General features: G+C 33.6%; 1 protein-coding gene across 2 annotated transcripts in view; it reads right to left on the bottom strand.

Annotated features, from left to right (window-relative positions):
• Window positions 1–596, bottom strand: part of LOC143257214 (uncharacterized) — a 63,281-nt gene extending 62,685 nt beyond the window's left edge. Inside the window, exon 1 of one of the 2 annotated variants that reach the window (XM_076515606.1) lies at window positions 542–596. In XM_076515606.1, the coding sequence (XP_076371721.1) occupies window positions 542–581 (40 nt within the window). In that variant the 5' untranslated portion in view covers window positions 582–596. Of the gene's footprint in view, window positions 1–84; window positions 263–541 lie in introns of those variants that run through there. The other variant, XM_076515605.1, reaches the window with a different exon arrangement.
• Window positions 597–25,337: the final 24,741 nt, after the last annotated feature.

The following is a 25,337-nucleotide window of genomic DNA, read 5'->3' as shown; positions in this document are numbered from 1 at the left end:
AAACCATTTTATTATATATTTATATCGCATGTTCTTCAAAGGATTAAAATTCAATATGATATCGTTTGTAGTAGAAATTCTTACCTGTAACAGAGGCAAGGATCAGAAACGCTATCCGCAAGTGGAGTGATAAATCCATCGGTCTGTGAAACTTCTTTTCAGTTGCGATTACTTTGCTATACGATATTTTTCACGTGATTGTCACAAAGTTTATAAACGACGAACTTTGCCGACCGCCGTACATAGAACGCATTAACTGTGGCGCGCGCTGTGATACTTTTAAGCATCGCTTGTAGGTTTCGGTTGTGACGCTAAATTTTACAGCAATTTGAACACGACTACTAGCGCCCCCAGTGGTACGATTGTGTAGTTACTGGAAACGTCGACAGATTAGATGGTCCGAAATGAAAAGTGGTATTGTATAAAATTATTCAAAACGACAACTTTTCAGAAGAAAGTAAAAACAAACACAAAACAACTATTAGTAATAATATAAAGTGTAACCAATTATAGACAAACAAAGTGGCTTCGATGAACTCACCTTCTATGATGCGTTTCCATCGGACACGTAGGTAAGTCATACAGATAAACACGATTTACAGGGTTGTATACAAATCATTAAAATCCTCTTGGTCCACTAGAAAGAATAGAGAAAACATCCTCAAAAATCAAATTGTAATAATACAAGAGTTGTGGACGCTCGCCTTCCTATGCTTTTGTGATACTTTTTATTTGATTCGCGTGTGTTCTTCCTGCTCTGGTTAATATAGTTAAACTTCCGAACAAAATGAACCGGATGTGACCTCATGGTTAGTGTGCCTGATTTATGATTTCGTGAATCAGTGATTCGCGACTTATTGACGCAAAATGAGGTTCGTATTTCGAAATCACGGAACAGACAGTAGCCAAGAGCTAACGGTTGGGTATGTTTACTGAGCACCTTCCCAAACTGTGAAACGATAAGCTAGAGGGAAGGTACGCAGTAAACATACCCAACCGTTAGATCTTGGGCTACTTTTGTCTGTTCCGTGGTTTGGAAATACGAACCTCATTTTGCGACAATAAGTCATTTCAAGAAAAACTTTTATTGGAAATTGAACAGACAATTAAAGAAATTTAAATAATTTCCCACGGTTTAGTATGTATTTAAATTATGAACATGTATGGATATTTTATGCTTAGGATACAAATTCGTACAGAGCGTTAACACAAAATTAAGTTATCCGTGTTTTTATTCCCTTTATCAGAAGATAAATAATACCAGTGAACTGAATGGTTTTATTTGTAAGTTGACCTGGCGTCTGGTCAAGAACAGCTGATCAGCTAACAAGCAATATCGATTGAAAGGATTCCAGAAAAGAAAAAAAAAATGGCTATCTATTGACGTGAAGATAACGAATTATATTTGTGGAGAGCCCCTTACTGAAACCAAACTTTACGTCATTATTTAACACATATAGTTTTAAATGATGTCGTTTATCATTAAAATCTGTTTAAGTCCTAAAACCATAAACACTTGGACACGGGTAACTGTTTCCTGAATAACTCCAAAATGGAACCAATACACCTCATTACTCCTCTTAAGAAATCTATTCTGTGTCTCGATAATTTGGTAATGTCCTTCCAGTAGTTTCCGAATATGTAACATTAGTCATCCCAGTGGCTCAGTGGTAAGTCTATGGATTTGAAGCGATATATTTAGGGTTAGATTACCCGCGACCCATAGAGGAGAGATAGACTATTACTTAGCTTAGTACTGAAAATAAAACAATAACAAAAAAAACACACACACACACTCGAGACTGCATAAAGCCGCCAGGTGTCGCAACTATAGTACAACGGATTATTAATTTGAATGTCTCAATACTTCTGTTTTATGAAATGAGATATTCTTTGAACAATAATAAAAAATATGAATAACTGTCTCAAAACTGCTTTTGATGTTTTATTAATACAATATTTAACTTAATCATTAACTAAATATTTCTATAAATAATTTTGCTCTATTGTCTCTTTACTTGGCGTCCAAATTCACCAAATTCTAAAGAAAACTAATTTTACACCTCAAGTCGTTTTTTTGATTAGAAAAAAAAACGAATTATAAAAATATCTATACGAACTTTTATACACAACTGTTTTAGTTTTTGCTAATATTTACTATATTTTGACTTTCTTAGAACAAGATGGAGGTACTTCGAAATTGTTGTTTCCTCAAAGTTTGATGTTTCCTGGTTTGCTATGCAGTATTTATTAGGAATACTTGCGTCGTTTAGTTTACAACTTGTCAAACAGCAAAGAAAGCTTTGTACACTGAAACGTCATCCAATAGTCGTCAAACTACGAGTAAATTACCCAGACATTAATATTTAGAGATCTACAATTCTCAGCAGATATTCCCAGAATGCACTTGATGACTCCTGCATGGATTTACACACAACAAAAAAAAGTCTTCGTTATTCCTTAGAATTGTTTTGTCGATTCTCTACTGATGAAAAGGAAAATAAAACTGCATATTTTACATTTTATATAGTTGATATCTAAGGTATTATAGCTAATCTTTACGTAATCACACAATATGTCCGTAAAAGATCGAAGGCGGAGCCCGTGAAAGCAATGTTTTCTGGTCAATATTGCGACAGTATTTCAAAGTCTTTAAAAGTACAATTTGTGATTGGAGATGACTCAATCTGTTACAAAATTCATCATGCGGTACTTCAAGTCCCGCCAAAGTTTATTACAAACCGGAATTTGTACGACTTCGAATTCCCTGTAGTTAAGCTGCCCCGTTTGGCTTGAATGTGAATCATAAACAGTTGGCGGGAAATGACTGAACTACAGATGAGCTACAGATAAATCTTGAAACGAGGGAAAGGCTTGTCACCCGTACTGCTATTACAAGGAGAAACTACGGGGTGATGTTGCTTGGCAACTACCGTGAGAGGGGAAGGGAAGGTTCGTTTGGTGTCCTGTTATCTTTTAATCTTTTAGTCTCTGAATTTATGTGTAGTTGATTGTTTGATCTGTTAATCTCTGTATTTATGTGTAGCTGGATGAAGTTCAGTTTGAAGCTATGACCCTGGATGTAGCTAAGAGAAGCTATGAATCAAGATATATCTGAATGAAGTTATGAATCAAGGTGTAGCTGAACGAAGTTATGAATGAAGATGTAGCTGAATAAAGTTATGAATCAAGATGTAGCTCAACGAAGTTATGAATGAAGATGTAGCTGAATAGTTGTGAATCAAGATATAGTTGAATGAAGCTATGAATCAAGGTGTAGCTAATGAAGTTATAAATCAAGATATAGTTGAACGAATTTATGAATCAAGATATAGTTTAATATAGTTATGAGTCAAGATGTAGCTGAATGAAGCTATAAATCAAGATGTAGCTGAGTGAAGTTATGAATCAAGATGTAGCTGAATAAAGTTATAAATCAAAACGTAGCTGAACGAAGTTATGAATCAAGATGTAGCTGAATGAAGTTATGAATCAAGATGTAGCTTAATGAAGCTATGAATGAAGATGTAACTGAATTAATTTGGTTTTGAAGCCCTATATTCAAAATAGTTTCTGTATATTAAAATTTGTCTGCGCTGTGTAAGAGGAAAACACATTTTCTATATCTCATTTATCAACTATTTGACGTTGAGATCTTACGGGAAACAAGTGTTTCTCCTCGTACACTACCTGTAATTAATAAACTACCTTATTTATCACTGTTAACCTCTCTGTTACTAAAACCATATTTTTTAAAAATATTTTATTTGAAGGAATACAGCGCGAATCCAGGGTATGCTGTTTTCTGAAGTACACGCAGCCAGCATGTAAAGTGCAGTTTTCCTCTGGATGAAACACAAGGCCTTAAGTAGTGATTTACAGTTCACTGTGTTGGATCAGATCTCCAGAGGGTTGAGACGTTTCACAATTCTTTACTCTATACTTTGTGACACACACATTGCTCGTTGTGAAACCATAGACGTAAAAAGGCCTTACTTTTCTATGACGTAGACGTGCTTGACAAACAAAAGGAACTCCTTATCCTGACCATCTAGGAGGGTTTGAGACTACCTTTTCCAATTTACACAGTTCTTTGGGTTGCATTTATTCAGATTCTTATTCTGATCGGTAGAAGTTAAAAGAGAGAATTCTGAAATACTTAGAGAATTAAATTATTATTTATGATATGTTTTCCTGGTTTATATATCAGTGATGTTTGTTTAGTTTCAGAGAAATAAGATAAACTACATGGTTACACAGTAGCAGATATTTGTGTTTGTTATGAGAGAAGTTATAAGTTTATACAACAATGGATAACAAGGAAAATACTTCTTTAAATTCTGGTACTAAAAATCTTTATTAAAAGCAGTAAACGAAGATTTGATAGGTTGATCCTATAGCGATCTCTTGTGGATGATAAGGAAAATAGTTTTTAGGGTTTTGATCTACGCTATTCATTGCTCCGTAAAGTTTTAATTACAATTTTTTTTATGCGGAGTCCATAATAATTAACGAGTCACAGAAAGAAATATAAACAATTATTCATTGAGTATTGCTGGATATCTCTTTTATTACTGGTAATGTTATTCACATAGAACATGAATGTTTTTGTCCAATGTTTTTGATTAGTTCTTTAGAGCGAGTGTAGCAATAAGAAAAGAAACATAGCATTATTTAGCACAATGCAACATGGAAACGACTAGCGGTAGTGAATGGCAAAAACATGAATTGGTAACATACTTAGTTAAAATGTAAACCCCTAGCGGTAGTGAATGACATGAATAAAAGTCGGTAATGGGTAAATTAACGTGAAAAGCATGTGTACGTTAATTTTAACTGAATAAATACAACCTTAAGTTTCCTATTGAGGTATACTTAAGAAATGATAATTAATTAATCAATTCTTCATTACACCTGTCTATAAAGACTTATTAATTAATCAATTCTTCATTACACCTGTCTATACAGACTTATTAATTAATCAATTCTTCATTACACCTGCCTATGAAGACCTTACACTTTATTCTACCAAGTACAACAATAACATCAGATGATGACGAATAATGATGCCGAAGATTCATTGGTTTAAGATGTTGAACAACACAAAACATACAAGAATAACAAAATTGTTCATATGAAATGTGATCAGCTGTTCATAGAAAAGTGGATAAAAAGAAGGCATTGGTTATAGTTATTCACAGCCTTCCATATACCACAAAATTGTGCTTTTCAACAAATCCACCAAGTTCTTATCTTGAGAACAGTTTCAAAGTAACAGCTGGTTTCAGTGAAATGTAATCAGAAAAAAAATAAAGTTTTTCTTCACCCGAAACTTCTAGGAAAGCCTCGAGTTATGTATTTTTTAGAAACTGTTGATGCGTAATATCTGTTATTACACCAGCACTGCTCTTCGCGAACACCAAGAAAGAGGCCTAGAAACAGTAAATATAATTACAAGAGGCACGCAAGAAAAAATACATAGTGTGGTTTTATTATCATCATTCTAGAAACAAATATGAATTCTTTAACACATCGTCAAGTTTTATAAAAGTGCACTGGCTGGTATCAAAACTTGTAAACCACATGTAACAGAAAACCCAAAGTAACAGAGAGATCTACCAAAGAAACGCTAGCACAAAAACGTGTAAGCCATACGTAACAAAAGTTCAAGATAGCAGAAGTGTGAAACAAAGGACAGTCACCACAAAAACTGGTAAACCATACATAAGAGTTTACCAAATGACAACTGGTATAAAAACTCGTAAGTCATACAAAAGAATTTACCAAAGAAGAGGTCGCACAAAAACTTGTAAATCATATATAACAGAAACCCAAGGTAACAGAGAAGCCTACCAAAGAACAGTTGGTATAAAAACGTGGCGGGGGGGGAACATCACAGACTCAAATACAGTGTACTTTAATCCTACTACTTAGAACGCTATTTGACGTTCTAGTTCCAAACGAAAAAAATCATATCGACTTGTGTTCATTACGGTAAGAAGTTCTGAAAATATGATAAAAGAGTGTGGAAACAACACGTGTGTAGGATTTACTACTACAATATGTGTGTAGGATATACTCCTACAATATGTGTGTAGGATATACTCCTACAATATGTGTGTAGAATATACTCCTGCCATATGTGTGTAGGATATACTCCTACAATATGCGTGAAGGATATACTCCTACAATATGCGTGAAGGATATACTACTACAATATGTGTGTAGGATATGCTACTACAATAGTAAGATATACTACTACATTATGTGTGTAGGATATACTACTACAATAGTAGGATATACTACTACATTATGTGTGTGGGATATACTACTACAATATGTGTGTAGGATATGCTACTACAATAGTAAGATATACTACTACATTATGTGTGTAGGATATACTACTACAATAGTAGGATATACTACTACATTATGTGTGTGGGATATACTACTACAATAGTAGGCTATATTACTACAAATTTATTCTCGCCATTCATGTTTCCATCTTTTATTTATTTATCTATTTTAGAGCCAATCTATCTATTTTTGATCTGTCTATCCATCTGTGTTACTTTACCCTATTCTATTCGATGTTTTTAATTAAATGTGTTTTTTTAAAGATTGTATTCAAAGCTTCTACTAAAAGTTATGTTTATGCTAGGTTGCACTTAGCTCATAAAATAGGTTTTATACCGTGTAATTACGCATTTTATTTTATGCATGCCAATGCAATTTTTAAATATGTTTTCTTGGTCATAATTATTCAAATGTTTCATTTCCCATTCCGACGAATCCCCTCACAACTGATGAAAACTGTAATAGATTAAACTACAAAAACGTTTCTTATTATATTATGTTCCACTAAAAAAAACGAATTATTCTAAAAGTCGGTCAATTTTAATTCATAGGCAGAAATGAAAAGAGAGACTGTTTACTACAATTATTAAAAAAATATGTAACGTTTTTGAGAACATTACGACAAACTCGTTTTCTATAGGCGAGTTTATCTTGCATTTATAACTGTTCAACACATTCCAATCATACCTCTCGAAAAACGTTCTAAATATCTTCTCGGCCCATAATTTTTGCATCAAAACGACACTTTTGCAAATCTTGGAAAAATATGGGAGAACTTTATATAGATATTTCTTTTCTTTTTGAGTAAGTTAAAATGATTTTAAAAAGCGATGGATTTTTCTGGGTAATTTAATTAGGATTTTGTTTATTAAATATTGCACTAAAATCTCCTATACTATTTCAGTAAGCTACAGATCTAGATTTTACTTTGTCTTCCCTTCGGATTATTGTAGACGTTAAAAGATTTTTCTAAATAAAACAATTCCGTGTGAATGGGAGGTTTTGGTTCGTGTTCAACTTCAAGTCTTTTCCCATTTGCCTTTTTTCGAATCTTTGAAAATATTCTAGTATGACCTTTAATATGTATGTTTGAAAGCCTAGTATAGCAGTAACTGACTGAAATTGTAAGAAATCATCATAATAAAGAACTGTTATTAAAATAAATCTATAAAGATTTCTTCAGTCACCAAGTTAAGTTTTCAATCTTAATTCCACACGAGCTCTCTTTACTTCACGTGTTTGTTTTGTAACAATTCTTAGCCAATCGGAGTAGGTTAATCTGTTTTATAGGGACTGCTCCAGGGTTAATGCTTGGTTCTGATATCACGAATTTTAAAGTTGTTCATCAGAAGTAACTTGTTGGTTTGTAGCTTCTTTTAAACGTTCAACTCTTGATAAAAGTGATAATATCCCATCTACAAATACTTAAATCTATGTGGTTATAGTTTTTGTAATATTTAAAAGTTCATAAATTCATTTAGTGTCGTATCTTTCTGATGTACCATAACCTACAAGTACTTATAACATATGTGGCTCACTGGTACAGAAATAAGCCTACGGATTTACAACGCTAAAATCAGGGGTTATATTCCCCACGGTGGACTCAACAGATAGTCCGATGTGGTTTTGTTATCAGGGAAACACAAACACACACATTTATAAGATCCTGTTATATATCGTTGTTTATTAGATCTTGTAAAATAGCTGTATTAATGAGATCCTGTAACATACCAATGTTTACGAGATCATGTAATATGCATGTATTTATAAGATCCTGTAAAATGCCTGTGTTTATAGGAACCTATAACATACCTGTGATTATGAGATCCTGTAATATACCTGTGATTATGAGATCCTGTAACATACCTGTGATTATGAGATCCTGTAACATACCTGTGATTATGAGATCCTGTAACATACCTATGTTTATAAGAATCTGTAACATATCTGTGATTATGAGATCCTGTAACATACCTGTGATTATGAGATTCTGTAACACACCTGTGATTATGAGATTCTGTAACACACCTGTGATTATGAGATCCTGTAACATACCTGTGATTATGAGATTCTGTAACACACCTGTGATTATGAGATCCTGTAACATACCTGTGATTATGAGATCCTTAACATACCTGTGTTTATAAGAACCTATAACATACCTGTGATTATGAGATCCTGTAATATACCTGTGATTATGAGATCCTGTAACACAGCTGTGTTTATAAGATTCTGTAACATATCTGTGATTATGAGATCCTGTAACATACCAATGTTTACGAGATCATGTAACATGCATGTATTTATAAGATCCTGTAAAATGCCTGTGTTTATAAGAACCTATAACATACCTGTGATTATGAGATCCTGTAATATACCTGTGATTATGAGATACTGTAACATACCAATGTTTACGAGATCCTGTAACATGCATGTATTTATAAGATCCTGTAAAATGCCTGTGTTTATAAGAACCTATAACATACCTGTGATTATGAGATCCTGTAACATACCTTTGATTATGAGATCCTTAACATACCTGTGTTTATAAGAACCTATAACATACCTGTGATTATGAGATCCTGTAATATACCTGTGATTATGAGATCCTGTAACACAGCTGTGATTATGAGATTCTGTAACATACCTGTGATCATGAGATCCTGTAACATACCTGTGTTTATAAGATTCTGTAACACACCTGTGATTATGAGATCCTGTAACATACCTGTGATTATGAGATCCTTAACATACCTGTGTTTATAAGAACCTGTAACATACCTGTGATTATGAGATCCTGTAATATACCTGTGATTATGAGATCCTGTAATATACCTGTGATTATGAGATCCTGTAATATACCTGTGATTATGAGATCCTGTAATATACCTGTGATTATGAGATCCTGTAACACAGCTGTGATTATGAGATTCTGTAACATACCTGTGATTATGAGATCCTGTAACATACCTGTGATTATGAGATTCTGTAACACACCTGTGATTATGAGATCCTGTAACATACCTGTGATTATGAGATTCTGTAACACACCTGTGATTATGAGATCCTGTAACATACCTGTGATTATGAGATCCTTAACATACCTGTGTTTATAAGAACCTATAACATACCTGTGATTATGAGATCCTGTAATATACCTGTGATTATGAGATCCTGTAACACAGCTGTGTTTATAAGATTCTGTAACACACCTGTGATTATGAGATCCTGTAACATACCTGTGATTATGAGATTCTGTAACACACCTGTGATTATGAGATCCTGTAACATACCTGTGATTATGAGATCCTGTAATATACCTGTGATTATGAGATCCTGTAACACAGCTGTGTTTATAAGATTCTGTAACACACCTGTGATTATGAGATCCTTAACATACCTGTGTTTATAAGATTCTGTAACATATCTGTGATTATGAGATCCTGTAACATACCAATGTTTACGAGATCATGTAACATGCATGTATTTATAAGATCCTGTAAAATGCCTGTGTTTATAAGAACCTATAACATACCTGTGATTATGAGATCCTGTAATATACCTGTGATTATGAGATACTGTAACATACCTGTGATTATGAGATCCTGTAACATACCTGTGTTTATAAGAGTCTGTAACATATCTGTGATTATGAGATCCTGTAACATACCTGTGATTATGAGATCCTTAACATACCTGTGTTTATAAAATTCTGTAACATACCTGTGATTATGAGATCCTGTAACATACCAATGTTTACGAGATCCTGTAACATGCATGTATTTATAAGATCCTGTAAAATGCCTGTGTTTATAAGAACCTATAACATACCTGTGATTATGAGATCCTGTAACATACCTTTGATTATGAGATCCTTAACATACCTGTGTTTATAAGAACCTATAACATACCTGTGATTATGAGATCCTGTAATATACCTGTGATTATGAGATCCTGTAACACAGCTGTGATTATGAGATTCTGTAACATACCTGTGATCATGAGATCCTGTAACATACCTGTGTTTATAAGATTCTGTAACACACCTGTGATTATGAGATTCTGTAACATACCTGTGATTATGAGATCCTGTAACATACCTGTGTTTATAAGATTCTGTAACACACCTGTGATTATGAGATCCTGTAACATACCTGTGTTTATAAGATTCTGTAACACACCTGTGATTATGAGATTCTGTAACATACCTGTGATTATGAGATCCTGTAACATACCTGTGTTTATAAGATTCTGTAACACACCTGTGATTATGAGATCCTGTAACATACCTGTGATTATGAGATTCTGTAACACACCTGTGATTATGAGATCCTGTAACATACCTGTGATTATGAGATCCTTAACATACCTGTGTTTATAAGAACCTATAACATACCTGTGATTATGAGATCCTGTAATATACCTGTGATTATGAGATCCTGTAATATACCTGTGATTATGAGATCCTGTAACACAGCTGTGATTATGAGATTCTGTAACATACCTGTGATTATGAGATCCTGTAACATACCTGTGTTTATAAGATTCTGTAACACACCTGTGATTATGAGATCCTGTAACATACCTGTGATTATGAGATTCTGTAACACACCTGTGATTATGAGATCCTGTAACATACCTGTGATTATGAGATCCTTAACATACCTGTGTTTATAAGAACCTATAACATACCTGTGATTATGAGATCCTGTAATATACCTGTGATTATGAGATCCTGTAACACAGCTGTGTTTATAAGATTCTGTAACACACCTGTGATTATGAGATCCTGTAACATACCTGTGATTATGAGATTCTGTAACACACCTGTGATTATGAGATCCTGTAACATACCTGTGATTATGAGATCCTGTAACACACCCGTGTTTATAAGATCTTGTAACATATCTGTGATTATGAGATCCTGTAACATATCTGTGATTATGAGATCCTATAACATACCTGTGTTTATAAGATTCTGTAACATACCTGTGATTATGAGATCTTGTAACATATCAATTGTAACATATTGTTTATTAAATTCTATAACACACATGTGTTTATAGCTTTAGGCCTCTCCAAGCTACTCCCGTTACGTAGTTATGGACTCACCTGTTGTCAGTACCGATAAATAAACCTCTGTTTAGCTATCACAATGATTTACTCTGTATGTGTCACAATGATCTAGTGTTGCGTATGTACTCACAATGATCTAGTGTTGCGTATGTACTCACAATGATCTAGTGTTGTGTATGTACTCGCAGTGATTTACTGTGTAGGTACTCACAATAATTTACTGTGTAGGTACTCACAATAATTTACTCTGTAGGTACTCACAATAATTTACTGTGTAGGTACTCATAATGATATAGTGTGTATACTCACATGATTTATCGTGTAGGTTCTCGTCAATCAGAATTTGTTTAATTTGACGCCCCATTGTTGTCAGGAGTTAGGAAATGTATAATCAGAGAAGATTTTCCGTACTCCAGAACGTAGAACAAGAAACCTGTTTTTTGAGATAATTCTGTTTCTGACTGAGCGCATAATTTTTGAGTTATTTTGTTCTTGTGTTTCCTCGTACGGGAACTTTTCCAATCGCAACTATATAAATAACTGACACTAGGTGACGCCCTGAATTTACGTAAACAATATAACATAACATATAACAATTGGGAAGTTTAATCAAAGTAGACAAAGTAAATAAGTCATTAATTTCAAGAAATTCAGTTAGGTTTAAGAGAAGGACTATCCATTTAGTTGTAGTTGGTTTGTACTTTTCCTTAAGAACTGTTTCTCTATTTTTTCTGACGGAAGAAATTGTCGAACTATGTGAATGAACGTCTTTGGTTTACCACGATTCAAGACCTTAACTGTACTACTTTCCCACCTCTGCTTTGTTTATGTTTCAAATGATACCGTATCCTAGTTTTTCCGGTGTTACAGTCTCTGCATTCCTGCTAGTATGTAACATTCCTTATTAAATATCGTTTTCTCGTATTTTAGGGTTAAGAAAACGTTTTTCGTATACTGCTTTTGGGCATGAAAACAGATAAAGTAAGAAGTCTGTTTAAAGCTTTACTTGTTTTCTATACAGTTCTGGTTGGAACAGTGGACTTTTTTACAGCCTTGTATAGTTGTGATATACAATGTCCACCATATCGCTAGAGTATCCTTGCACCCATTGTTCTATTATTCTGGTTATATGTTGACTTTGTTTCTTGTTTTCTCTTTCAACTAATGTAAATGTTGTATACGTTATATATGTATGTATTTATGCATAATTTTGCAAAACTTGGTTATTTCTTCATACTGAGTTAATTTTGTCTTTGTGTGCCCGAGCACATTTTTTGTATCCTAGTTAACCAATAATCATTCCTTCCCTCAAAGAGGGAAGACGGAGTGACTTATGATGTATAGTTTTATACAGATTTTTTCATGTATAGAGTTATGTGTTTTTTCTTCATCTTCCAAGATTCGCTGTGTTTAGAAAGACAAGTAGGGTCGTTCCAAGAGTGTTTAGAAATTCCTTCCCATAATTCCAAGTGTCAAATATATCATCTAATTAGCGATATCAGACTACAGTCTTTTGTTTCCAGTCAGATAGGACTCTTTTCTAATGTAGTTAAAACTGTTGTTGAAAACTTCCTAATTGACTACCAAATGAGATAAGGTTTTTTTAATCAACAGTTCGATTTCAAAATTTTGAAGTTAAGTACATGATAATTTATCAGTCTATATTTCCTTGTAACAGACCGTTAGACTTCTAGTACACCAAGTTTTCGGAGCTACAAAGCCGAATTCGATTTTCTTCAACATTACAAAATTATCCATTCGTTAAGCTTTGCGTGCGGTAAAATTGTGAAAGTCAGTTCATTAGCGTTGGAAGTGGGCGATAGGATACTGACGGCTAGTTGTCTTCCCTCTGTGATTAGCTCAATACTGGAGAAAAAATATACCATTAGGAGCTATGTTATAAATACAAAATAAAATTAGACAAACCCCCAATACCGTGCCAAGCAATATACAATAATATTTAAATTTACGCTAACAGAATAATGCCAAATTTACATCGAAACTTGTTCCTATCTAAATTCGCTGTTGTTCCGTTAATGTACAGGGTGAGCCAAAAGTAGGTGGACAGTAAAAAAACATTTATTTAGAGATCACGTATACGTACAACTATATGTAATAAGACAATTATATTAATGAAAATAAAATGTTATTTATTAACGCAAATGCTCAAATTGTTTTCCTTCTTGATTTACACAGCTTTGAAGTCTACCTCTTACGTTTCGACAAACATTTTTGCACAAGTCACTCTGGGCATTAATTTCTTGAAATGCATCTCTAATGTAATTTTTTAAACCACCGACACTTCTTGGTTTTTGACTATAAACTTTACCTTGAGTACTCCCAAAAGAAAAAAATCCATAGGGGTCAAGTCCGGTGAACGTGCCGGCCAATCGATTGGACCTCTTGACCAATCCATTTCAATGGAAATGTTTCATCAAGATACTCACGAACTCCTTTGGAATAATGTGGAGGGGCCCCATCTTGTTGAAAATAAAAGTCATGTAAATTAGGTTGTTGCTGTAACTGGGGAACAACTTGATTCCTTAGAATTTCGAGATACTTATCTCCTGTAATTGTTCCGTCCAAAAAAAATGGTCCATAAACACCAGAACTTGAAATACCACCCAAAATATTGACACCAGGCTGATTTAGCTGTTGTTCTAATGTTAAATGCATGTTCTCACTATACCAGTAAACACAATTATGTCTATTGACATGACCGGATAATTTAAAAGAAGCTTCATCACTCCACACAATGTTATCTAAAATTCCTGGGTTTTCTTCAATCTTGTTCAGCATAATTTCACTAAATTGCAGTCGCCTGTCTGGATCATCCTCCAATAAGCCATGAATTAGTTGTGGTCGATAGGGTTTCAACCCAATTTGCGTTATAATTCGCCTAATAGAGGTTTGTGGTATGTTCAATTCCATAGAAGCTCCTCTGGTGGATTTGTTTGGACTTTGAACAAATGCATCGGCAACACGTTGCTTATTATTCTCTGTACAGACTGTTTTGGGTCGACCAGTTTTAGCAGCATTAAGGATTGAGCCAGTGGCGTCGAATTTGTCACGGATACGGTAAATGGTTTGTCTTTTTGGAGCTGGAGTATCAAATGTTTCAACCCACTTTCTCTTTACGGTTTCAGTATTTTGAGATTTCCAATACTCTTTTAACACCCATATTCTTTTATCTGTATTTAAAGTATTTGACATTATGGGTTCTATTAACAATCTAAAAAAAAAAAGAAAACAGATTAAATTAAAACAAATGTAATTATACAATTGTAATTATATAACACAAATAATATAGTTGCAACATAGTTATAATATACAATTGCATTAATATAACCGATACATAAACCTATTCCAAATGCTTTCCACCTACTTTTGGCTCACCCTGTATATTTAAATATTATTACGAACATGTGGTTTTAAAGCAGAAACAACGTTATATGTTGAAGATAGTCGTTCGTAATGAGATAATAGAAAACAACATCAAAATTCAAAATCATCGCGTGTTCTCAATATGTTTCAAGTGAAAAGCTCCGAAGATTTGTCTTACGGTTTGTTTCTTATAATTAAAACTACACTGAGACGCCATTCTTCTAAGGAAATCAGATATCTTAGGGCTTGATATGTCGCTTTATCCTCGGTGTAAGTATGGCAGTTATATTTCACACTAAACCTGACGACGCAGCTTAGCAACGACCATTCTCCTATCACTTCTTAAACACACTTGATGGGCTTAATAAGTTGCCGTAGAAACTAGGAGAAACACGAAAAGTACACATGTTTTTGTGCAATCATTGAAACATGAAGAAAAATATAAATTATAAAAGAAAAAAAAAACTGTAGCTTTAAAATTCCATGTAGAGGAGGAACAAACTGAAATAAATGTTCTATAAGCTGGTTCCGTGTATGTTAGGTTGTCTTAAGTTAAAAACCTGACTTATTGGTTCCGTGTATGTTAGGTTGTCTTAAGTTAAGAGAACTGACTTATTGGTTTCTTGTAAGTTAGGTTGTCTTAAGTTAAGAGAACTGACTTATTGGTTCCATGTAAGTTAGGTTGTCTTAAGTTAAGAGAACTGACTACTTGGTTCCATGTAAGTTAGGTTGTCTTAAGTTAAGAGAACTGACTACTTGGTTCCATGTAAGTTAGGTTGTCTTAAGTTAAGGGAACTGACTTTTGGTTCCATGTAAGTTAGGTTGTCTTAAGTTAAGTGAACTGACTTTTGGTACCATGTAAGTTAGGTTGTCTTAAGTTAAGAGAACTGACTACTTGGTTCCATGTAAGTTAGGTTGTCTTAAGTTAAGAAAACTGACTTTTGGTTCCGTGTATGTCAGGATTTTGGACAATAAATTACAGGGTTTTTAAGGAGTTTAAATAATACATTATACAGGAGTATCAGGGATCTCGATAACACGTTACTGAGATGAAGTAATACGTGAAAGTGATGCGTTATTATTGAGAGCACTTCTTTTCTGTATATGATAAAAAACCAATTTGCACTTGTCTAAATTGTCTAAATCTTCAGATACTAACACTCTCAACGAGTTAACAATATTAAATACAGTAACACATATAAAACTTTTAGTTATTATAAAAGTTGCAAGGCGTCATATTATCCTCTTCTAACTTTTCTCTCTATCTCCTTGGACCAGAGATTATCAGAAAATATTTTCTCTTCACGTCTCGTTTATCTTCTTGACTGGTGCCACGGAAGCGTTATCTCCAAACAATGGTACATCCTAACAATCATCCCTCATAATGCTTAACACAAAAACTGTGCGAGATAAGGCTTAACACAAAGAAACATTTTTTAAAGAAAAAGTTTCCCTCTGCCACACGTAAAACTATGATAGTAAACAATACCTCATATCTCCCTCTGAACATATGCATATATGTGACATATGTCCTAATGAAATAAAATACACAGAAACCCATATTCCCGGGATATAAGGAGATATACGGGTATTAATTTTAACAAGGATACAATATACACCATTTACCTGGAATACACAAGCAACAAAAAATATTAATAGAGTCAGTTCTCTTAACGTCCTTTGTGTTTTACTCCAGCCAAACACTTTGATTCAGATACAATAATTACACAGTTTATAAACTCAGTCAGCGACTAACAAGTAATTATTGATAACAGTCATTTTTCTTTTTTTCAAATTTTATTATTGAAACAGATCAGAAGACGATTTTTCCCCGCGTTTATTGATTCCATCCCTATCGGCACGTGGGGAGTTTAACACAGCACGAGATCAGTTGACGTCACAGATAATGTGGTTAAGAAGTGCACGAGCACTACGCGATAGTAGAACAAATAATGAGAACTTGGAAGTGAGTAATGTCCCTGACGTTACAGGTCACTGGTCAAAGATACTTACCAACACGTGTCTAACTCTTCCAACCAAATTCTTATTATATAACTTGAAAACGGTGATTATAAAACTATTGCCTTTTAACAATAACCCAATGAACACCGCTACTAACATAACTACTGTCTATAGTATTGAATTCTATGTACTGTAAGTTACCAACCTTTATGTACTATCAGTTACTATACTTTGTGTACTACAAGTCACTGAATTTTATGTACTATCAGTTACTAAACTTTATGTTCTACCACTTATCGAACTTTATGTACTATCAGTTACTAAACTTTATGTTCTACCACTTACCGAACTTTATGTACTATCAATTACTAAACTTTGTTTTCTACCACTTACCGAACTTTATGTACTATCAATTACTAAACTTTATGTTCTACCACTTACCGAACTTTATGTACTATCAATTACTAAACTTTATGTTCTACCACATACCGAACTTTATGTACTATCAATTACTAAACTTTGTTTTCTACCACTTACCGAACTTTATGTACTATCAATTACTAAACTTTATGTTCTACCACTTACCGAACTTTATGTACTATCAATTACTAAACTTTATGTTCTACCACATACCGAACTTTATGTACTATCAATTACTAATCTTTGTTTTCTACCACTTACCGAACTTTATGTACTATCAATTACTAAACTTTATGTTCTACCACTTACCGAACTTTATGTACTATCAATTACTAAACTTTATGTTCTACCACATACCGAACTTTATGTACTATCAATTACTAATCTTTGTTTTCTACCACTTACCGAACTTTATGTACTATCAATTACTAAACTTTATGTTCTACCACTTACCGAACTTTATGTACTATCAATTACTAATCTTTGTTTTCTACCACTTACCGAACTTTATGTACTATCAATTACTAAACTTTGTTTTCTACCACTTACCGAACTTTATGTACTATCAATTACTAAACTTTGTTTTCTACCACTTACCGAACTTTATGTACTATCAATTACTAAACTTTGTTTTCTACCACTTACCGAACTTTATGTACTATCAGTTACTAAACTTTGTTTTCTACCACTTACCGAACTTTATGTACTATCAGTTACTAAACTTTGTTTTCTACCACTTACCGAACTTTATGTACTATCAGTTACTAAACTTTGTTTTCTACCACTTACCGAACTTTATGTACTATCAATTACTAAACTTTATGTTCTACCACTTACCGAACTTTATGTACTATCAGTTACTAAACTTTATGTTCTACCACTTATCGAACTTTATGTACTATCAATTACTAAACTTTGTTTTCTACCACTTATCGAACTTTATGTACTATCAGTTACTAAACTTTGTTTTCTACCACTTATCGAACTTTATGTACTATCAATTACTAAACTTTGTTTTCTACCACTTACTAAACTTATGTACTATCATTTACTAAATTTTATGTATTCTCAGTTACTAAGCTTATGTACTATCAATTACTAAACTTATGTACTATCACATATACTGCACTTTTGCTGTCTTTTCCTTCGCTATAAACCTTTTTTATTTATTTACATATAAAATTGATTTTTTTGGAATAGCTGTAAAAAGATTATGGAACATGAATTGGTTATTGATAAACCACAAGAATATCATCATTCCATGAGAAATGAGACATTAGAGTAAGCCTGACTGAACCGGAATGGCCTGAATTAACGTGTAAGAATGTGTGAGCTTACTCCAGAGTAAAACATGAAAGAGGGTTCAAGGGAGTTTTCGTGTTAACATTTTTACGATTTTGATGATTTACTGCCTAAAATTTATTTCAGACAATTGCTTTACTTAATAAAATATGTCTTGGACTAGCATTCTTCATCTAAACTATCTCGGTTTTGTTTGAAAAAGAAACTCATCAAACATGTACTGTTATTACTAGTAATATTTCACCGTTTGTCTTTCTTGTTTCTTATTTATATTACAGAGCTGTAGTTATGTCGATATTTATAACAAACGAAGGATAGTTTGCCTTCTAAATAAAATACCATAAACGTAAACAAATTTAAAGTTTCAATATCTCTGGGACTACATTACGGTTCAACACTACTAAGTTGTAGTATGTAAACTGTAAAGTTCTTATTCGAAACTCCACCAATATCCGGGTGACTGAACAGAACTTCTTATAGAAAGTTTATAAATGGTATTTATATATTTTTGCTGTATTATCTAAAATGTCCGAGGTGTCTGAGCCCTCCTCCTCTCCCATGAAGGCTTCGTGGTGATTACATGTTCAAAAACTGAAAAAATTTACAGACACGCATAATATAGGCATTTACACGACAAACGTACGAAGTTTATATCCAGTTGTCCTACATTCGAGTTTATGTTGAGGCATGTTTTTTAAAACCTTTCTGTTTTCCCTTCAATATACTTCCTTTGTCATAAATGTTACCAACACCCGTCTTCCAAATAAAAGAACAACATATAACAATCGAAATTTCTATTGGCTGAAAATATTATGCAATTCAACAAAGAATAATCAAAATATAGTATATAATTTGGATAAATATAACCCAAAACTACTGTATAATTTAAATAAATATGACCCAAAAAAATGTATAATTTGGATAAATATAACCCAAAACTACTGTATAATTTGGATAAATATAACCCAAAACTGCTGTATAATTTGGATAAATATAACCCAAAACTACTGTATAATTTAGATAAATATGACCCAAAATGGTGTATAATTTGGATAAATACAACCTAAGAATGCTGTAAAATTTCAATAAATATAACTCAAAACTGCTGTATAATTTGGATAAATATAACCCCAAACTACTGTATAATTTAGATAAACATGACCAAAAATGTATAATTTGAATAAATATAACTTAAGAATGCGTTATAATTTGAATAAATATAACTCAAAAATACTGTATAATTTGAATAAACAAAACCAAACCCACTGTATAATTTGGAGGAATATAATCTAAAATACTGTATAATTTTATAAAACATAATGTAAAAATAATAACACTACGTAACAAAATTTTTACTTGTTCTTGTTCCTGGGTAGAAAGTGTTATTTCCCAATTGCTTATGATTAATGTAAGTGGAAAAGACCTATTTTTCTCTTCAAACTTTGCTTTTGTGACCTGGGAGCGTATAACGAAAACATGATGGGAGACTATATTTGGGGGTTGATATGTGAAAGTGATTTACATTACAGTAGCAAATCTCGAAAAACTACTCATTTCTAAACATTTTTGTATAACTTTAGTATAAATACATGTAAATCTTGATTCACATGTTGTTTTATTCAGACCTGATGTAAATGAAAATGTGCAAATTAGCCCGTTTTTACATATAAACTAGGTTAATTTCTAAATTTCATTATCCAGGTTACAAAAGCAAAGTTTAAACGGAATAATGACCATTTTCTGTACTTTTACAACATAAGCAATTAAGAAATAACACGTACTATTCAGGAACAAAATCTGTGTTACATAGTGTAATAAAAAATGAGTCAGAAAGAGGAAAAATACGCCCTCTATTTGTCATAGAGAGAATTTTCCGTGACAGTCATATATCAAACTTTGGTTCGTGCTCTGATGGTTTTAAAGTAAAGGAAATATGGGGATTAAATTACATTATTTGATATACACTAAACTGTGAAAAAAATGATTCCACATAGTATAGTATCCTTACAAAAAGCTTGGATTAAAAGAGAAAGAAAACGTTATAACCGAAGACATTTTTTTTCCATCTTATATCATTTTTACCAGATTTTGTGGATTTTCCTAGATTTCACGCCACAGCCTCCAAACTGTTAAAATGATATATCTTTAAAATATATATATATATATGTGCCGTAACTTATCTCTTTTCCTTTTCACGAGCTTTCTATTAATAATTGCAATCTGCACGGGATTTCTTGCAGTATTTTGTCATTTGCTTCACTGTACTCCCTCTTCCCTCTTATCTCCGAGAAGCAGAATGACCATGCCTGTTTGATAAAACAGGTTCTAATTTCGTCAACATTGGGTAACGCGTTCTGATATAACTTGGATACAGTGTAAACGATGTTTTTAATGGAAATATCTTCTCCTAAAACGTTTAGGATGTAAAAAAAAAACCACAAGATGGGTGACTATTTCCAGAATCTCTTTGAAACTTCTAACCAATAGAAATCAATTGTTCTTTATTATGACTGTATATTCCGAGTTTATGTGTTTGCTGAAGTTTCTTAACCGGACTTGTATGAACGAGGTTTTGACTGAAGTTGCGAATTTTTATGATAGTTTGTACCGATTTGATGTCCATAACCTTAGTTGGTGTCTAGGTGTTTAATTTCGGAAATGTCGCCAATGCAAAAAAAAAAAAAAAAGGAAAAAGTTGGGATTCAAGCAGATCAAGACATCGGCGTCTGGATCTTGTCTGGTAAACGGAATATTCCCATTGGGTGCTATGGCAACAGACATTACTCATTATGACTTGATGACAACGAGGAATGGTGAGGACGAATGAACCTCAACTTCTATTTCATTATATTGTTTTTGTGTGTATTAAGTTCATTGTTGTTTTATAGTGTTAATTTTAATCGCCCATGAACAAATAATGTAATTAATATCACTGGATTTATTGACTTATATAAGCAATCCTCCATCCAAATAATTACTAATGACATGTTGCATATCTTATAACATTTCCAGTGGTTTCAATGTTCGTGTCTTTCCAAAACCTATTTGACTGTTTAAACATTTTTACTTTAAAACTGTCTTGAAACAAACTACTAGACTGATACAGTAGTGTATATATATATATATATATATATATATATATATATGTATATGTATATTATTCAAATGTAAGAAATTCGATAAAACCTTATTAGCCAAGGCGTGCGACTCGAAATCCGAGAGTCACGGGTTCGCATCCCCGTCGCGCCAAACATGCTCGCCCTTTTAGCCGTGGGGGCGTTATAATGTGACGGTCAATCCCACTATTCGTTGGTAAAAGAGTAGCCCAAGAGTTGGCGGTGGGTGGTGATGACTAGCTGCCTTCCCTCTAGTCTTAAACTGCTAAATTAGGGACGGCTAGCGCAGATAGCCTTCGAGTAGCTTTGCGCGAAATTCAAAACAAACAAACAAACAAACCAATTTGTCCTCAAACTTAGGACTTCAGGGAATTATCAGAAGACCAAACTATTGAATGTTATGTTAACAATTCATACTTTCTTCGGTTTCTGTGGAATTTTAGTGTTAAAGATTTACGTATAAAAGTAGTTCACCAGGTTTTAAGTGAAGTTCTTCAGAAATATCCATACACAAACATATTTTAATGATAGTAACCTGTCGCGACTGATTTAGTCGTTTTAGGCTATGATTAACTTTTTTTATCAAACGTGGTACCCGATTTATGTACCCGACGGTGAATTTGTGGGTCATGTTTGCGTCTGGTTGCTGCATATTTGCCATTCACACTTTGGTATCGTGAGTGTGTTATAAGAGTAATAAGCAAAGAGAATTCGATTATGGTATCCCAGAAGTTTGTTGTGTGTGCTGTTCACAAGCTGCTTTCAATAAGTTCAAAATTATGCACCCTTCATTGGCACGGTGGTATATCTGCAGACTTCCAACGCCTAAAACGAAATTTTGATATCGGTGGTGGGATAAAGCACAGTTAGCCCATTGTGTAGCTTTTTGCTTAATTACAAATAAAATTACTAACCGCTGATATAAATAACCTTAGTGTAGATTTAGTGAAAAACCGTAAGAGACTTGACTTTCGATAATTACTGCAAAATAATCACAAAATATACGAAGAAAACTCTCGACATCTGAGCCTCCAAGTAGCTTAGCCATAAATCTACTGACTTATAATGCTTGAAATCTGGTTTAGATATCCGTAATGGGCACAACATAGATAGCTCATTGTGTATCTTTGTGCTTTAACTACACACAAGCCCATTTGCGCGGCATGGCCAGGTGGGTTAAGGCGTTTGACTCGTAATCTGAGGGTCGCGGGTTCGAATTCTTGTCACACCAAACATGCTCGTCCTTTCAGCCATGGGGCGTTATAATGTTACGGTCAATCCCACTATTCGTTGGTAAAAGAGTAGCCCAAGAGTTAGTGGTGGGTAGTAATGACTAGCTGCCTTTCCTCTAGTCTTACACTGCTAAATTAGAGACAGCTAGCGCAGATAGCTCTAGTGTAAGTTTGTGCGAAATTCAGAAACAAACAAACATGCCTAACATACGAAATAATTAAATCAACGTGTACATCGCTGATAACGGACCCAATTTATATATTTAATTTATTCGTATTTGTTACTTCTCGAACGACTAATAAAGTCAATTTGAAGAGAACAATAAACGTTGTTTGTTGATAAAGTTACACAATGGACATCGATTTTAGCGAAACGCTTAGACTCACGGTATCTAGGCCTCAGATCTATGTTTTAGTTCATTGGTGTTAACATAAGCACACTCCGTGCAAACCAAGAGTTTACATCAGTAGCAATTACAACTGTTGTTGGTTTAGTTTAAATGTACACAATGGAATCAAATCCCGGATGATAAGTCCGTTAACTTATCGCTGTTCCACCAGGGGACGCTAGCAACTATAAAACAGGCAATTCCACTTTAAGGAATTATTTAACCTATTCAGCAAAACATATTATTATGGTTTTATAGTATATCAGGTTTATCGTGATTAATCCGTTTTAATCCTATAATACATCAGGTCCTGAAGACGAAAGGCGGAAGACTTTCGAAACGTCGTCCTCTACACTTGTGTCTCCACAACTGGCAGTTGTCGTCCATTCTACAAAGTTTCATCATGAATACTCTGCCTAAACAACCTATCAAAGGTTTATCGAGATTAATCCATTTTAATCCTATAGCGTATCAAGTTTATCATGATCAAACCGGTTTCGAAAGCGCACTGGTTATAGGGTTTTTATAACGTCTCTATCATTCTTGAACTATGTGTCTTTTTAACAGCATCAATAAAACTTTAAACGAATAGTTAGCTCTGCAGACAGTTGGGACTTTTATTTCAAATTTTAATCCAGTAAACAAAAAGGTTTCTAAATTGTAGTCCTTTGGTTTTGAATTTTATTTGTAGTTAAGCACAAAGCTATACAAAGCGTTATCTGTGTTTTTCCCACCATGGGTATCGAAACGTGATGTCTAGCGTCGTTAAGTCCACAAACTGTGCTACTAGAAGGCGCAGTCCTTTGATGACTCAACAGTAAGTTTGGTTTGAATTTCGCACACATCTAAAGGAGAGCTACCTGCTAAGTCGTCCCTAATTAGCAGTGAGCCTAGAGTAGAGGAAAATAATTAATACCACCCACTGCTAACACTTGGGACTATACTACCACCCACTGCTAACACTTGGGACAACTCTTTACAGACGAATAGTGAAATTGACCTTTGCATTATAACGTCTCCACGGCTGAAAGGGTACTGGCGATTCGAGTGCCTTAACCACCAATCCATCCCAACTGTCAGCTTCCGAACTTATAACGATATTATTCGGGGTTTGATCCCAGTGGCAAGCTAATTGCTCCTAATTGATTGTGTAGTTTTTGTGAATGAAATTTGTCTGAGCTCTTACTTTCACTGACGCGAAAACGAATTTCTATGTATTTTACGATTTTTATACTCTTAACGTTTCATTGCTGTTTTTTAACGTACTTTAAGCCTAGCAATCTTTATATCATTAATAAAACATAGGAAGCCCAAGGTTACACCTGAGGCTCTGTTTGACCCTTTTCTTTATGTCGCAAAATTAGGAAAGGAAGAAATGACGGAAGCGTAAGATCTTAAGGAAATATACAAGTTTTTGTTTTTATCCAAACACCTTCCAATCAGAGCTATTGTGACATTAGCTGAGGATAAGGATGCATCTGACACATTTAGGTTTTGTTTTATATTTATCTGATCGATCGCCGTCACCTGGCTGTGGTGTTTCCTACTTCATCCAATCACGCTTCGATTGACTTCTACATTTTCCCATTCTTCTCCGTGTTTTTTATAGTTGTTAAGTAGTTGCACGTATTTCTGGTAAAGTGGGGACAGTAACACGAAGGGCAGAAAGAAAAATGGGTGATGAATTTATTCAGTGACACTACTTTTTATCTGCATACATATAATAATTCTTTCTCGTTACTGGGGGGAAATTTCTAGTTGATTTTGTTAGACATTAAATTATTTTATTTTATTTATGAAAAACAATAAAGAGATACTCCGGAGGACACCGAGCCCTGATTCTGTGTTAATATACTCTTCAAAAAAAGAAACGCAAAAGGGATATTTTTGTTATTTTAAAGAGAAATATATGTAATAACGTTACAAGCTCAGAGTATGTGATGTTACACGTGTTAAGGCATTGATTGTCAGACCAAAATGACAATAAAAGTTGTGCACTTTGAAAGCGGAGGAAAACATCGGATTTTTCGCCAAAACGCATTTGTGTCCAAAAAAATTGTTTGAGAGATCTGCATGTTCTGCAAGTGCAACATGTGAAA

The sequence above is a fragment of the Tachypleus tridentatus genome, chromosome 7 (genome assembly GCF_004210375.1).
Source record: "Tachypleus tridentatus isolate NWPU-2018 chromosome 7, ASM421037v1, whole genome shotgun sequence".
NCBI classification, from domain to species: domain Eukaryota; kingdom Metazoa; phylum Arthropoda; class Merostomata; order Xiphosura; family Limulidae; genus Tachypleus; species Tachypleus tridentatus.
The sequence above is the reverse complement of the archived record's forward strand: the minus strand, read 5'-3'. Positions and strand labels throughout refer to the sequence as shown.